The 17480-nt window shown below is 44.3% G+C and overlaps 1 protein-coding gene across 2 annotated transcripts in view; it reads right to left on the bottom strand.

Annotated features, from left to right (window-relative positions):
* Nucleotides 1-15594, bottom strand: part of LOC135512979 (adenylate cyclase type 1-like) — a 57210-nt gene extending 41616 nt beyond the window's left edge. For both annotated transcript variants that reach the window (XM_064935562.1, XM_064935553.1), the window contains exons 1-3: nt 14713-15594; nt 6595-6744; nt 6049-6167 (exon numbers count right to left, since the gene is read on the bottom strand). In XM_064935562.1, the coding sequence (XP_064791634.1) occupies nt 6049-6167; nt 6595-6744; nt 14713-15321 (878 nt within the window). In that variant the 5' untranslated portion in view covers nt 15322-15594. The remainder of the gene's footprint in view (nt 1-6048; nt 6168-6594; nt 6745-14712) is intronic.
* Nucleotides 15595-17480: the final 1886 nt, after the last annotated feature.

Genomic DNA, 17480 nt, shown 5'->3' with positions numbered 1-17480 from the left:
TAGGGGGTGGGGGAGAGAGAGATGGAAAGAAGGGGCAGGGAGCAAGAGAGAGATGGAGAGAAGTGGCGGGGGGACAGTGAGATAGATAGATGGGGTGGGGGGAGAGTGAGATGGAGAGAGGATGAGGGGAGAGAGAGATGGAGTGAGTATGAGGGGAGAGAGATGGAGAATTGAATTTACTGTGTTAAATGAGGCCTCACCTCCTGACTACACTAGTGACCATATCCCCCGTGCATCCCGCAAAGGTGGAGGTGTTGCTAACATTTACGATAGCAAATTTCAATTTACAAAAAAAAAATGATGTTTTTGTCTTTTGAGCTTCTAGTCATGAAATCTATGCAGCCAACTTGATCACTTTTTATAGCTTCTGTTTACAGGCCTCCTGGGCCATATACAGCGTTCCTCATTGAGTTCCCTGAATTCCTATCGGACCTTGTAGTCATAGAAGATAATATTCTAATCTTTGGTGACTTTAATATTCACATGGAAAAGTCCACAGACCCACTCCAAAAGGCTTTCGGAGCCATCATCGACTCAGTGGGTTTTGTCCAACATGTCTCTGGACCCACTCACTGTCACAGCCATACTCTGGACCTAGTTCTGTCCCATGGAATAAATGTTGTGGATCTTAATGTTTTTCCTCATAATCCTGGACTATCGGACCACCATTTTATTATGTTTGCAATTGCAACAAATAATCTGCTCAGACCCCAACCAAGGAACATCAAAAGTCGTGCTATAAATTCACAGACAACACAAAGATTCCTTGATGTCCTTCCAGATTCCCTCTGTCTACCCAAAGACGCCAGAGGACAAAAATCATTTAACCACCTAACTGAGGAACTCAATTTAACCTTGCACAATACCCTAGATGCAGTTGCACCCCTAAAAACTAAAACAAATTCTCATAAGAAACTAGCTCCCTGGTACACAGAAAATACTCGAGCTCTGAAGCAAGCTTCCAGAAAATTGGAACGGAAATGGAGCCACACCAAACTGTAAGTCTTCCGACTAGCTTGGAAAGTCAGTACCGTGCAGTACCGAAGAGCCCCTACTGCTGCTCGATCATCCTATTTTTCTAACTTAATTGAGGAAAATAAGAACAATCCAAAATTCCTTTTTGGTATTGTCGCAAAGCTAACTAAAAAGCAGCATTCCCCAAGAGAGGATGGCTTTCACTTTAGCAGTGATAAATTCATGAACTTCTTTGAGGAAAAGATTATGATTATTAGAAAGCAAATTATGGACTCCTCTTTAAATCTGCGTATTCCTTCAAAGCTCAGTTGTCCTGAGTCTGCACAACTCTGCCAGGACCTAGGATCAAGAGAGATGCTCAAGTGTTTTAGTGCTATATCTCTTGACACAATGATGAAAATAATCATGGCCTCTAAAACTTCAAGCTGCATACTGGACCCTATTCCAACTAAACTACTGAAAGAGCTGCTTCCTGTGCTTGGCCCTCCTATGTTGAACATAATAAACGGCTCTTTATCCACCGGATGTGTACCAAACTCACTAAAAGTGGCAGTAATAAAGCCTCTCTTGAAAAAGCCAAACCTTGACCCAGAAAATATAAAAAACTAATCGGCCTATATTGAATCTTCCATTCCTCTCAAAATTTTTAGAAAAGGCTGTTGCGCAGCAACTCACTGCCTTCCTGAAGACAAACAAAGTATACGAAATGCTTCGGTCTGGTTTTAGACCCCATCATAGCACTGAGACTGCACTTGTGAAGGTGGTAAATTACATTTTAATGGCATCAGACCGAGGCTCTGCATCTGTCCTCGTGCTCCTAGACCTTAGTGCTGCTTTTGATATCATCGATCACCACATTCTTTTGGAGAGATTGGAAACTCAAATGGGTCTACACAGACAAGTTCTGGCCTGGTTTAGATCTTATCTGTCGGAAAGATATCAGTTTGTCTCTGTGAATGGTTTGTCCTCTGACAAATCAACTGTGAATTTCGGTGTTCCTCAAAGGTTCCGTTTTAGGACCACTATTGTTTTCACTATATATTTTACCTCTTGGGGGATGTCATTCGAAAACATAATGTTAACTATCACTGCTATGCGGATGACACACAGCTGTACATTTCAATGAAACATGGTGAAGCCCCAAAATTGCCCTTGCTAGAAGCATGTGTTTCAGACATAAGGAAGTGGATGGCTGCAAACTTTCTACTTTTAAATTCGGACAAAACAGAGATGCTTGTTCTAGGTCCCAAGAAACAAAGAGATCTTCTGTTGAATCTGACAATTAATCTTAATGGTTGTACAGTCGTCTCAAATAAAACTGTGAAGGACCTCGGCGTTACTCTGGACCCTGATCTCTCTTTTGAAGAACATACCAAGACCATTTCAAGGACAGCTTTTTTCCATCTACGTAACATTGCAAAAATCAGAAACTTTCTGTCCAAAGAAGATGCAGAAAAATTAATCCATGCTTTTGTCACTTCTAGGTTAGACTACTGCAATGCTCTACTTTCCGGCTACCCGGATAAAGCACTAAATAAACTTCAGTTAGTGCTAAATACGGCTGCTAGAATCCTAAAAAAATTTGATCATATTACTCCAGTGCTAGCCTCCCTACACTGGCTTCCTGTCAAAGCAAGGCTGATTTCAAGGTTTTACTGCTAACCTACAAAGCATTACATGGGCTTGCTCCTACCTATCTTTCTGATTTAGTCCTGCCGTACATACCTACACGTACGCTACGGTCACAAGACGCAGGCCTCCTAATTGTCCCTAGAATTTCTAAGCAAACAGCTGGAGGCAGGGCATTCTCCTATAGAGCTCCATTTTTATGGAACGGTCTGCCTACACATGTCAGAGACGAAAACTCGGTCTCAACCTTTAAGTCCTTACTGAAGACTCATCTCTTCAGTGGGTCATATGATTGAGTGTAGTCTGGCCCAGGAGTGGGAAGGTGAACGGAAAGGCTCTGGAGCAACGAACCGCCCTTGCTGTCTCTGCCTGGCCAGTTCCCCTCTTTCCACTGGGATTCTCTGCCTCTAACCCTATTACAGGGGCTGAGTCACTGGCTTACTGGGGCTCTCTCATGCCGTCCCTGGAAGGGGTGCGTCACCTGAGTGGGTTGATTCACTGGTGTGGTCATCCTGTCTGGGTTGGCGGCCCCCTTGGGTTGTGCCATGGCGGAGATCTTTGTGGGCTATACTCGGCCTTGTCTCAGGATGGTAGGTTGGTGGTTGAAGATATCCCTCTAGTGGTGTGGGGGCTGTGCCTTGGCAAAGTGGGTGGGGTTATATCCTTCCTGTTTGGCCCTGTCCGGGGGTGTCCTTGGATGGGGCCACAGTGTCTCCTGACCCCTCCTGTCTCAGCCTCCAGTATTTATGCTGCAGTAGTTTATGTGTCGGGGGGCTAGGGTCAGTTTGTTATATCTGGAGTACTTCTCCTGTCCTATTCGGTGTCCTGTGTGAATTTAAGTGTGCTTTCTCTAATTCTCTCTTTCTCTCTTTCTTTCTCTCTCTCGGAGGACCTGAGCCCTAGGACCATGCCCCAGGACTACCTGACATGATGACTCCTTGCTGTCCCCAGTCCACCTGGTCATGTTGCTGCTCCAGTTTCAACTGTTCTGCCTTATTATTATTCGACCATGCTGGTCATTTATGAACATTTGAACATCTTGGCCATGTTCTGTTATAATCTCCACCCGGCACAGCCAGAAGAGGACTGGCCACCCCACGTGCTCTCTCTAATTCTCTCTTTCTTTCTCTCTCTCTGAGGACCTGAGCCCTAAGACCATGCCCCAGGACAACTTGACATGATGACTCCTTGCTGTCCCCAGTCCACCTGGCCTTGCTGCTGCTCCAGTTTCAACTGTTCTGCCTTATTATTATTCGACCATGCTGGTCATTTATGAACATTTGAACGTCTTGGCCATGTTCTGTTATAATCTCCACCCGGCACAGCCAGAAGAGGACTGGCCACCCCACATAGCCTGGTTCCTCTCTAAGGTTTCTTCCTAGGTTTTGGCCTTTCTAGGGAGTTTTTCCTAGCCACCGTGCTTCTACACCTGCATTGCTTGCGGTTTGAGGTTTTAGGCTGGGTTTCTGTACAGCACTTTGAGATATCAGCTGATATACAAAGGGCTATATAAAATAAATGTGATTTGATTTGATTTGAGAGAGGGGGCTGTAGGACAGTGAGATGGAGAGAGGGGGCAGGTGGATAGTGAGATGGAGAGAGGGGGCGGGGGACAGTGAGATGGAGAGAGGTGGCAGGGGGATAGTGAGATGGAGAGAGGGGGCAGGGGGATAGTGAGATGGAGAGAGGGGGCAGGTGGATAGAGAGAGAGCTGGAGAGTGGGGCGGGGGGAGAGAGATGGAGAGAGGGGGCGGGGGGATAGAGAGAGATGGAGAGAGGAAGCGGGGGGATAGAGAAAGAGATGGAGAGAGGGGGCGGGGGGATAGAGAGAGGAAGCGGGGGATAGAGAGAGAGAGATGGAGAGAGAGTACAGGGACGGGGGGAAGGTGTAAACAAATTACTTAGACATCAAAGCTGGTTAATCATATGAAAGCAGATCCGCCCACAAACCTCTAATTGATCACTGGCTGTTTGTTTACTGGACAGGGAGGGAGGGAGGGAGGGAGGGAGGGAGGGAGGGAGGGAGGGAGGGAGGGAGGGAGGGAGGGAGGGAGGGAGGGAGGGAGGGAGGGAGGGAGGGGAGGGAGGGAGGGAGGGAGGGAGGGAGGGAGGGAAATACTCCAACAAAAAAGCCCTCTGGAAGTGGAAAAGATACTAAAGTCCATGAAGAAGCACTCAGTGAACCCACTAAATAAATCGCTGGTCTCCCTCCAGCGAAACCACAGTGTATCGGCCGGTAACATTCTGTGCAAGCTAATGCCATTTGGCAAAAACTGACACCCACCACTGACTGAGACACAATTCCTCTCTGTCTGCTCACAAGAAGCTCTGCTCAATGCCAACGTAACCACTACAATAGTAAACCCTCCAGCAAACGCAACAGCATCCCAACTCATACATGTCTATAAATCCACTGGTAATGGTATAGTGGATTGCTAGTGGTATAAGGCTCTTTTAACTGGAGTTTAAAGCTCTAATCTAGAGGAGACAGTGTGAGCAGGTAATATGATGCTCTTATAACTGGAGAATAAAGCTCTATTTTAGAGGACACGGAACGTGAGAATTTGAGCTCAGCCAGTAGGGGGCTTGGTTTGGCGGCCAAGGCAGGATATTGCTTAAGAGCCGGAGGAGTCTACTGCTCACTGAGCGTTGCTTAATCCACCTTTCACTGGAACCTAGAGGAACTATGACTCCCCGGGCCATGTTTCCCTTCCCCAGGGACCCAATAAGAAGTGACGCTCCCAGAAGTTGTCATGTTCACCCATGGGTCATGGCATAGTGCCCTCGGTCTGGCCAAAACATGGCGGCATCCTGACCTTGGCGTGAGTTGAGGTTGGGGGAGCGTTCACTACAACTCACGTCGTTAGTTTATTATTGTTGAAAAACTGTTTCGATTTTTGCTCACGGAACCAAAACTTGCCGGTTCTAATCCTGTGAGGGACAGTGTAGCCTTAAGCAAGGCACTGAATGGATGATGGAACTACTCTATTTAGAAACGCATTATAATATTATGCAAGTGACCTTGAGTTGGATAGGGGGTACATTTCACAGTGATAAAAAAAACACAGCAAGCAATGAATATTACAATCAATCGCAAATCTGCAGTAACGATGGATTTGGATGCAGGGTCTTTCTGGGACACTCTGCCGTAATGTTAGATTGTGTTACTCTCTCTCCATCTCTGAGTTTAGCTACATCCACAGGGCATGTTTGGTTTCCTTTTGTGGAAATATTATAACACAACCAGACAGTATTTATGCTTCTGCTTTTAGCTGAAAATGACTAAGAGGAGAAAATGTCTCAGTCTGTTAATTCATGGCTAAATGAGTCAAAGAGGGTGTAGGCAATATGTGTGGGGAGTTTTGAGTTGTTTTAAATGAACCAATGCCAAGTTTATCACCCTGACGCTGGGGTGGGAGTTCGGAGATTGGGTGGGTGTCCTACCTGACGTTGTCATGGCGTTGGATGTAGATCTTGTGGAAGATCCTTTCAGGAGGCTTCAGGAAATCTTCTTTCATCTCCATCGCCACGTTCCTTGGCAACAAACTCATCAGAAGGCGCTCCTGTGTGTGTGTGGGAGGGAGAGAGGGAGAGAGGGAGAGGGATAGGGAGAGAACGAGAGAGAGAACGAGAGAGAGAACGAACGAGAGAGAGAACGAGAGAGAGAACGAGAGACAGAACGAGAGAGAGAGAGAGAGAGAGAGAGAGAGGTAGAGAGAGAGAGAGGTAGAGAGAGAGACAGAGAGTTATACTGTATCAGACTTGAGAATAGGAGAGGAGAGAGTGTTGGTGCAGATAAGAAAAGTGAGAGACAAAAAGGTGGTGTATCAAACAGAATTGAAAAGGTGTGTGAATGAGTCACCAAGTGTGATAAAAAAAGAAAATGGGGGGAAGAAAGGAGCCATGCATAAATGAGACATCATACATGTGATTTTAACCTTATGCCTTCTGTTAATGTGTGTGTGTGCATGTGTGTGTGTGTGCTTGTACCTGTTTCTCATTCTCGTCCTCCATGCGTAGCCTCTCCTCGATGCAGTTGCGTGCCTGTAGGAAAGCCTTCCTTTGGGCTCGCTCAGTCAGGATGCGCACAAACAATCCAGACAGGTTCACACTGGTAAACAGCACTGTGTTGGCCACCAGCTACAAGCACAAACAACAAACAACACAACATTATGCCACTTAGCATATGCTTTTATCCAAAGTGACATAGGATCCCTGCAGAAATTGAACGTATGACCTTAGAGTTGCTAGTGCCACGCTCTCACCAACTGATCTACACAGGACTACGTTCTCAAGGCAAGACTGTCTTAAATAGCAAACACATGTATTGACTGTCTGATAATTGTGTAAAGTATGTATGTATGGTGATAGTGAAACTACACATTGACAGGTAGCTAGCTAACATGGCTATGCCCCCATACGATGACAATTCCCCCATCCACAGGGCACGAGAGGTCACTGAACGTTTTGATGAGCATGAAAACTATTTAAATAATATGCCACGGCAGTCTCAGTCACCAGATCTCAACCCAATTGAACATTTATGGAAGATTCTGGGGCGGCGCCTGAGACAGTGTTTTCCACCACCATCAACACCAAATGATGGAATTTCTCATGGAAGAATGGTGTCGCATCCCTCCCATAGAGACACTTGTAGAAGCTATGCCAAGGAGCATTGAAGCTGTTCTGGTGGCTTGTGGTGGTCCAACGCCCTATTAACACACTTTATGTTGGTGGTTCATTCATTTTGAAAGTTACCTGCATTATATCTTTAAAGGGGAAATCTGTGATTGCTACATCCATTTTTGGACTCTTAAATTCACATATACTGTATATACTGTATATCCATAGATTTTTAAAGAACATAAACATTTTTTGTTAAATTGTCTTATCCCATCAGATCCCCAATTACAAGCTTGTTTGACCTCTTTTGTTTGAAAACCATGTAATTGAAAACAAGCACTGTATAGCCTCAAAACATGTCTAAAGCTATCATGGATGGTCAGTCCATGTATCCATGTATCCATAGCTCTGTCAATGAATTGTAGAGAGGTACAATTTGTGTGTGTGTGTGTGTGTGTGTGTGTGTGTGTGTGTGTGTGTGTGTGTGTGTGTGTGTGTGTGTGTGTGTGTGTGTGTGTGTGTGTGTGTGTGTGTGTGTGTGTGTGTGTGTGTGTGTGTCAGCTGTGCTTCCAGCCGAGCATAGGACATGTAGGAGAGAACAACGGAACAACAGAACAACAGAGGCTGGAACAGTGAGTGTTTTCCATGTGGCTGGGCATGACTGGTCCTGGCACAGTGTGACCTTTACAACAACAAAACAAGGCCTGTACACAGAGGCACACATACACAAGTACACACACACACACACACACACTAGTCCATTAAAACTCTGGATAACCTCAGCCAGCCTTCCTCACCTGGAGCAATACTCAACATGGAATAATTTATTCCACAGACCCTGATTGGGGATTGGTCACTGGTGTTTACAAAGTCTACTGTAATATAGGTCATTGACAGAGTATGATGACTGGTGGTGAGAACAAGCATTTAGAAAACACAATACAGGAAACAGCAGCCAATGGGATAATTAGATAACACAGTACTGTACTATGGGGTTTGGGATTGTATTTGATGAGGGCAAGCTTGATACTGTCAACCTGACTACCAACAGTTATAAACAGGGATCTGACCTGACCCCCAAGGCACAAGAAATCCATGGTCTCACAAGACTGCCATACAGACGACGACCCTCGAATATCCGTGAGTGTGTTGGTGGACTCTTATAACAGAAGTCAGCCAAATAACGGCTGCAGTGACTAATCAGGAGAGGGGAAAGAAAGAGTCTAGTTCAACTCCTTCTCTCTCTGACTGAGGCAAGGCATGGCTATTGTTGGCTTGTTTACACCACACATAGACACACTGAGGCTCTGAAGAGAAGGTGGTCTATAGGTCCTGTACGGTTACACCGCTGAGCTCATCTTCAGGATTAAGGGATTAGCTTTCCCTCCCCAGGCTGCACTCTGCTTCTGCTAGCACTGTCCTTCACACACTGTCTTCCTGCCCCACATACAGTATAGGCTACAGGCGTGAGATATTATAGGCCACATGCTAAAAAACTAAAAACACACACAACCTTAACCTGTAAGGAGAAGAACTAGAGCTGATTTGATAGAGCTCAACCTATCCAGAGAGAGAGAGAGAGAGAGAGAGTAGTGATAGAGGTAGAGAGAGAGGTAGAGAGAGAGTTAGAGAGAGCGAGAGAGAGAGGTAGAGAGCGAGAGAGAGAGGTAGAGAGAGAGGGAGAGAGAGCGAGAGAGAGAGGTAGAGAGAGAGGTAGAGAGAGAGGTAGAGAGAGAGGGAGAGAGAGAGGTAGAGAGAGGGAGAGAGAGAGGTAGAGAGAGAGGGAGAGGTAGAGAGAGAGGGAGAGAGAGAGGGAGAGAGAGAGGTAGAGAGAGAGGTAGAGAGAGAGGTAGAGAGAGCGAGAGAGAGAGGTAGAGAGAGAGGGAGAGAGAGAGAGAGGGAGAGAGTGAGGTAGAGAGAGGGAGAGAGAGAGGTAGAGAGAGAGGGAGAGAGAGAGGTAGAGAGGAGGTAGAGAGAGGTAGAGAGAGAGGAAGAGAACGTGTTGAGATTGTCAAGACATTTTAGTTATTTCTGTCCTGAAATAACTTATCTAGCTTTGAAATGCCCTTTATTTAACTGTCTGGTTGTCTGGTATCTGGTTCAGATCCTCAACCTTGACCTACTTTGGTTCTGCATCAAGGATGTTTTATCCTCATCCTCTGAGGCCTAAGTGGACCAGATATTCCCTATGAAACAGAGGCATATGTGAACCCTGTCTGAACACTGTCTGTCTGCTCTCTCTGTGTGGTCCTGTTTGTTTTGTTTCACTCTGTGTTGGCGGTGTAGGATGATATGAGGTTGAGTCATATTATTAGACATACACTCTCATATTAGCTTGGTTTTCTATCAGACATGGCGGCTGATCACTTGATCTCAAAGGTGAGATTCCAGTAAATCTTGGATGTGCTTCAGAACAAGTATAATAAGTGAAGAGGCTTTCCATTTTCAGATAATGTGCACTGTGTTTTCATATTTGACATAGGCAGTTACAATATATGAATGGGGAATTGTACATTTAAACGGGAGTGTGTTTTCATAGATGATCCCTATTCCCACATCTTGTGTGATATTGAAATTCATACCATAGACCCAAGTCATATCAGTCACACAGGCTATTTTGAAGTCAATGGTGTGAGACAGACACAGCTCTATAGGCTCTAGTGGATACTGCTCATTCGCCTGCCGCTACCACTATCAGGCTTGAAACTGAGTATGCATGTCGCACATGGCTAGTCGAACGCCAAACGCTTCATTGAGACAATGTTGAAACATCAATCCATGGGGGCGAGTCAGTGGCACATTTTTATTTGTGCCGATGGAAAGCGGTTTTGACATATATTCATTGATTGATTGATTTTTTTTATCGATGATTAGAATTCTTGATATCAATAATTCATTTTTTTATTGATGATTATATTATATATATATATCAATAATTATATGATAATGACATTCATGAGAGCAGGATTACATTTGCATGCTCCTACATACTGTTGCTAGTGAAAGTCTACACACCCCTTGCTGTCTTCACATATTGCTGCCTTAAAATCATATCTAAAAAGAGATTACTACATTTGATCATTTTCCTATAGATCTACACAAATTACTCCTCTTTTTAAAAATTGTAAGAACATTTTTGGAAAATTTTCCAAATTCATGATAAAATATGTTTTCAATGTATTGATAGAATATGTCTTCACAGCCCATTAGTTAATACTTGGTGGAAGCACCTTTGGCAGCCATTACAGCTGTGATTAATTTTGAATAAGATTATACTAACCTTGCACAACTCTTAGGGAATCATATCCATTATTTTTTGTCAAAATTACTCAAGCTCAGTAAATTTGGTTGAGATTCACTGACAGACTACTAAACCATTCAGGAACACTCAACACCTCTTAGAAAGCCATTGTGTTGATCTTTGGCATTAGCATTTGTGTAACTGTTCTGCTGAAAAATAAAACCATGGCAAGTTTAGGTTTTCATCAGACTATTGCAGGTTTTCCTCTAACTTTTTATCTGTCAAATGTATTTTGATGCAAACACACTCTCCAGCCCCTGCCGGAAACAAGCATACCCATAACATGATGCTGCCACCACAATATTAGTCTTATTCAAAATGAATCACTCATGATGTTTCTATGGCACACCATTTTTGATTTATTTTAATAAAATCTATCGACGCAAAGTGTTAAGAAGAGTAGCAAAGTGCTTTTCTTTTTACTGATTTGCCCCATGATTGGTCAACTCGTGCACAATTTCTCTGTCTTTCACATCGGAGTGCTGCTGCAGGCTCTGTGCGTGTCTTGACCAATCAGATTCACAGAAAGGTCACACGAGCCGGGCACAACACACAAAGCTGAAGGCTCGCTTTCCACTTTCCGCCGGCATTTATTTAGCAAGCGTGATAACACATGATGAATGCCTAGAGGTCAGGCTACAGTCTCTATGTCTTCCCTGCTGTTAAGCAGTTTTATTGACAGGGGTACAAACTAATGTTTATATCTGTTTAGCCAGCATACAGGCACCCTGTAACGCCTCCACGATGGCATCAGCTGGAACTCTGTGTTCAGTGCGTGAGTGGGGTCCCACATGACCTTTCTGGCCAGTCTGATGATGGTCTCATCAAAACATGTCCTGGAGAGAGGAGGGAAGTGTCATGCCTATAATCTTCCTTGCTGTCTTGGTCAGTCTCAAAATGTGGGCTTTGAGCTGCACTGTCAGGTTACCAAATCATGTAACAATGCCATAGAGTAGGATTGACTCAATTGTGGATCTATAAAAGAGGAGCATGATCTTCTGGTTGACACAATAGACAAATGCAAGTGCTGTTGGACGCTTGAGCACACTCTCCACACGGATGCACCAGCACAGCCCACTGTCAATGTGGACTCCCAGGTACTATGAGTTCACCTGCTCAATGTGCTCTCTGTTTACCACTATGGGGCTGTGGTCCCCAATGGACTTAGGGTCAAGGATCATCTCCTCTGTGTTTTTTTTCACATTCAGTTGTAGGTGATGTTCATCACACCATCTGACGAATCCTTCAATCTCTGCCCTGTGGCCAGTGGTGTCAAAGACTTTGTTTAAGAGCCTGAGGACAGCAGTGTCGTCCAAGAACTTAACTATGTAGTTGTTGGGATGCCTGCAGGCGTAGTCCCTTACACAGCATGAAGCGTATAGGAGAACTTGGTGGAAGCACCATTGGCAGCCATTACAGGTGTGAATGATTTTGAATGAGATGAATATGCTTGTTACCGGCAGGGGCTGGGAGTACTGTATGTTAGGATCAAAATGAATTTGAAAGGAGCAAAGGGCAGGTAAAACATGAAGAGGAAAATCTGCCATAGTCTTCCAAAACCCTAACACTGCCATAGTCTTCTGAAACCCTAACACTGCCATAGTCTTCTGAAACCCTAACACTGCCATAGCCTTCTGAAACCCTAACACTGCCATAGTATTCTGAAACCCTAACACTGCCATAGTCTTCTGAAACCCTAACACTGCCATAGTCTTCTGAAACCCTAACACTGCCATAGTATTCTGAAACCCTAACATTGCCATAGTATTCTGAAACCCTAACACTGCCAACACTGCCATAGTATTCTGAAACCCTAACACTGCCATAGTATTCTGAAACCCTAACACTGCCATAGTATTCTGAAACCCTAACACTGCCATAGTCTTCTGAAACCCTAACACTGCCATAGTCTTCTGAAACCCTAACACTGCCATAGTCTTCTGAAACCCTAACACTGCCATAGTCTTCTGAAACCCTAACACTGCCATAGTCTTCTGAAACCCTAACACTGCCATAGTCTTCTGAAACCCTAACACTGCCATAGTCTTCTGAAACCCTAACACTGCCATAGTCTTCTGAAACCCTAACACTGCCATAGTCTTCTGAAACCCTAACACTGCCATAGTCTTCTGAAACCCTAACACTGCCATAGTCTTCTGAAACCCTAACACTGCCATAGTCTTCTGAAACCCTAACACTGCCATAGTCTTCTGAAACCCTAACACTGCCATAGTCTTCTGAAACCCTAACACTGCCATAGTCTTCTGAAACCCTAACACTGCCATAGTCTTCTGAAACCCTAACACTGCTTCATAACACTGTAGTCTTCTGAAACCCTAACACTGCCATAGTCTTCTGAAACCCTAACACTGCCATAGTCTTCTGAAACCCTAACACTGCCATAGTCTTCTGAAACCCTAACACTGCCATAGTCTTCTGAAACCCTAACACTGCCATAGTCTTCTGAAACCCTAACACTGCCATAGTCTTCTGAAACCCTAACACTGCCATAGTTTTATTTTCAGCGAAACAATTTTTTAAATTCTAATTCGAAAGACACAGCAGAACGCCTTTCCAAGAGGTGCTGAGTGTTCCTGAATGGTCTAGTAGTCTCAGTCCTGATCTAAATCTGCTTGAAAATCAGAGGCAAGAATTGAATATTGTTGTCTGGCAATTATTCCCAAACAAATATACTGAGCTTGAGTAATTTTGGCAAAAACAATGGATATTTTGCCCTTAGAGTTGTGCAATGTTAGTAGAATCTTATTCCAAATGATTCCCAGCTGGGATGGCGGCCAAAAGTTCTTCCACCAAGTATTAACTCTGGGGTGTGAAGACATACTCAATCAATACATGCAATCAACACATTTTCATTTCTTACTTTTTAAAATTATTTTGAAAAAAGGTTCTAAAATTTTTAAAAGAGCAGTACGTTGTGTAGATCTATAGGAAAATAATAAAATGTAATCCATTTTTTGATTCATTTTCATAGCAGCAACATGTGAAGACTGCAAGGGGTGTGTGGACTTTCACAAGTGACTGTATGTAGGAGCATGCAAATGGAATTCAGCCCCTATGAAGGTCATTATTATATGATTATTGATATCAACAAATTAATTATTTATATAAAAAATATGAATTATTAATATAAAATGTATATAAATATATGTTAAAAATGGCTTTCCACATAATGTGATATATTTTAACATTACTCTTTTTTTAACACACAAACAAACGTTAATTAATCAAATATGTAATCAGTCATCTCTCAAATGAAGGGGGTGATGACGCAATCTTTGCAAGAGGGAGGGAATCTGATTTCATTGGTCCTCACCTCGTGGCTGTCATTTCATTCATGATAAGTGAAGATAGCGATGAGTTGGCCTGCCCCGGAGCAGGTTAGTTTTGAAGGACTCCTTGCCATAGAAATGTACCTGTTAAAAGGTGACACACTTTCTTATGGCCAGTTATCCCGAACTGAACTCAAGTGTTGACCAAAGTTACCTCCTCAAACCTGCTTCGTGAGATACCCCTCTGCTCTACTGTCTGTAGTGATTATCAAAATTCGCCTCACGTCATTGAAGTCCGAGTTTAGATTGAGCTACTGAGCACCTCTCCGTTCATCATCTCGCACAGCCTTGCACTTTCTACAAGCTACTGTAGAGCCGTGCAATTTCTACCAGCCTACTGTAGGCCTACATCCAGCACACGCTCGTTATAAAAAAAGAAATGCATGGCTTGAGTTCACAATTGTTTCTATTCTACATAAATCTAAACCATTACATATAGAAACCTAAAACATATTTAATTTAAGAATTTAACTTTGTAGGTCTTCCACAAGCGAGACATTGTAGTATGGTGTGCCTCATTTGTTAGAGCATGACAACGCCAGGGTTGTGTGTTCGACTCCCACGGGGGACCAGTATGAAAATGTATGCACTCACTACTGTAAATCGCTCTGCATACGAGTGTCTGCTAAATGACTGAAATGTATATGTATGAAAAACTGCCGGTCGCTGTCCAGTTTGACGGTGCTGAACTACATATTGACATAGGCCTACTCATTGCTTCCTCTCGCGGATGTTATCCCTAATCGGTTCTTCATAAAAGCCGTTACCCATGCCTTGAACAGTCTGGTGGTTAACTATGTATGCACACATACAAATTAGTATGCACCTACTTACCGTTCTCCATAATTTCTGCGTCTTGACTGTCACCGAGGTCGCTGTCACAATTACATGAGAGATGGCAATCATTATTCCAAACACTACTGCTAACAGAGTCCGCACGGGCAGGAGTGAGTAGGCGACGAATGTAACCAGCATGAGCTGCCACATGCCCTGCTCCGGGTTGGTCGGGGGCTCCAGCCCCACGGCTCCGAGAGAGAAGGGACAGCAGAGGAACGAGAAGGTGAAGGCGAAGAGCAAGGTCAGGTTGACGATCTGCTGGAGCTGGGTCACCTGTAGGTATTTGACGTTGGTGACAATGAAGAGGGAAACGAAGACGATACAGTGGACAGGATGGGACCCCTTGGGGATGGTCAGATTGGGCCCGGAAAGCAACTCCACCACGGCCAGCGTCGATGCCATGATGATGAGCACCGCCAGGGCTTTGAGAGTGGACGTCTGCTCCAGCTTTAGGTTGTAGTTCTGGAACAGAGACTCCAGCTCCTTACAGTCGAACTCGTCCTCGCATGCAATGGTAGTCAGAGGGACGCCGGGTGGACAGTGGCTTTTCTTCCGCCGGGTTTTGACTTTCTGAAACGGAATTTCCTCCATGTCAGGGCCATTCATAAACGAGACACTGGACCACACAGCGCGCCACAGACCGACGCCGGGAAACAATCAAGCACGCAGCCGGCTAGAGGAGGAGAGCGTCCCGAATCCCTATGGTTGGAAACTGGCGCACGCCACGCAGTATCCACAGGTTGAAGTCTGTTGTTCGTGGAGATCAGTCACCAAGGAAACGTGCAAGCATTTTCTCCCCTTCAGGAAGACTCCAAAAAGTAGGCTCTCGGCAGCTTTTGTTTCACTCGTGCGAGGAATACAGTGTGGAAACAGACTCGAGCACACGACGGTCGAGTTCTGAATCTGACAGCTTTTCGCTAGGCTTAGATTGGATCACGCCTGCGCATTATGAAGTGGAGCTAAGACACGTATTAGTAACTCAACAGATCTCCAACACAAAACAGAGATTTGAGAGGTAGCTGGCACTACAGTCCCCACACAGAGAAAATAACTATCTTTCTCTGGGCTTAGTGAACTATACTGTAGGCTATTTACTGTAGTTTTAAGTCAGAGAAGTATGTCGATTATTTCTTAGAACAATTAATTTACACAAACTAAAGTAGACTACTGGGTTTCATATATACAAATGAAAACAGGTATGGCACTTCGGGGCCTATGCACAGAACACAATTAATGTCTGTGTATAACATGTATCAGCTAACAGGCATATACATAACATAATTGCTGTATAACTATTATATATTGCACTATAAAATGATATCCATTTTGATCCATTAATAGACTTTGTCCATTCCCCAATTAGAGAAACAGTAGCACATTCGCATATCTGTGAGCAGCTGTAAAAATAGCAATGCACAAGGGAGGCCACCTGTGTATTTTTATATAGACAGATATATCACCTCTGCCAGGTGAAGAGAGTTGTTTGGAAGATATCAGGAATGATCACAGTACTCATGGATGTGTGAATCCGTGTGTGTGTGTGTGTGTGTGTGTGTGTGTGAATCTGTGTGTGTGTGTGTGTGTGTGTGTGTGTGTGTGTGTGTGTGTGTGTGTGTGTGTGTGTGTGTGTGTGTGTGTGTGTGTGTGTGTGTGTGTGTTTGTGTGTGTGTTCTGTGTGTCTGCATGCGTTTGTTTATGGGCATGAGTAAGGACGCAGGAGGGAGAGCATTTTTCATGTCTAAGTCATCTTTTTAAAGTTTAAAGGGAAGTTGTCATGTGTAGGAGAGCAGCTTGTGAGATCTGGAGAGGCAGAATGAACACCAAAAAAAGAAAAAAAGCATGAGAGAAGGATAAATCCTTAATATCGCTTTGTCATTCTCCGTCTTCATCGCTCTCCTGTCTTGAAGAAAAAAAGACCCAGTATTGCAGAGCTCACTTTAGACCGAACCGACAGTTCCCCTCTTCTCTCTCTGGTAAACTACAATATTATCCTAACTTTAGGTCCTAATCATTGAATACACAGAAAATCCATAAGATACAATGTGATTCCACATGAAAAACTCCTATATTGGAAACATCTGTGAACATACAGTACCAGTCAAAAGTTGACACAACTGCTCATTCAAGGGTTTTTCTTTTTTCTGCAACAGGACAGCACCTCAAGAGTAAAAATGAACAGTTTAGTGTTCCATAGCCGCAGGCAGAACAGTTGAAACTGGAACAGCAGCAAGGCCAGGTGGACTGGAGTCATCAAGGAGTCATCATACCAGGTAGTCCTGATGCATGGTCCTAGGGCTCAGGTCCTCAGAGAGAGAGAAAGAGAGAATTAGATAGAGCATACTTAAATTCACACAGGACACCGGATAAGACAGAAGAAGTACTCCAGATATAACAAACTGACCCTACCCCCCCCCCCCCCGACACAAACTATTGCAGCATAAATACTGGAGGCTGAGACAGGAGGGGTCAGGAGACACTGTGGCCCCATTCGATGAGACCCCCGGACAGGGCCAAACAGAAAGGATATAACCCCACCCACATTGCCAAAGCTCTACACAATATTGTGCTGCTGATGCCAGGTGCCATAGCAGTCTCTTTCTGCTGTAAAGCAGAGGGTCACCAAGCATGTGGCACAGGTGATGGGGGACTTAATTTTGCAAAGAACACAGCGACGCCTCCATGCTGTGCCCTTTTGGCCCTGAGGCACATCCATGCCTGCAGAAATACATTTGGGCAGATGAACACCACATGTGGCAGGAGCTGGA

The sequence above is a fragment of the Oncorhynchus masou genome, chromosome 3 (genome assembly GCF_036934945.1).
Source record: "Oncorhynchus masou masou isolate Uvic2021 chromosome 3, UVic_Omas_1.1, whole genome shotgun sequence".
Lineage (NCBI taxonomy): Eukaryota > Metazoa > Chordata > Actinopteri > Salmoniformes > Salmonidae > Oncorhynchus > Oncorhynchus masou.
Note: the sequence above shows the minus strand (reverse complement) of the source record. Positions and strands in the feature narration are given on the sequence as shown.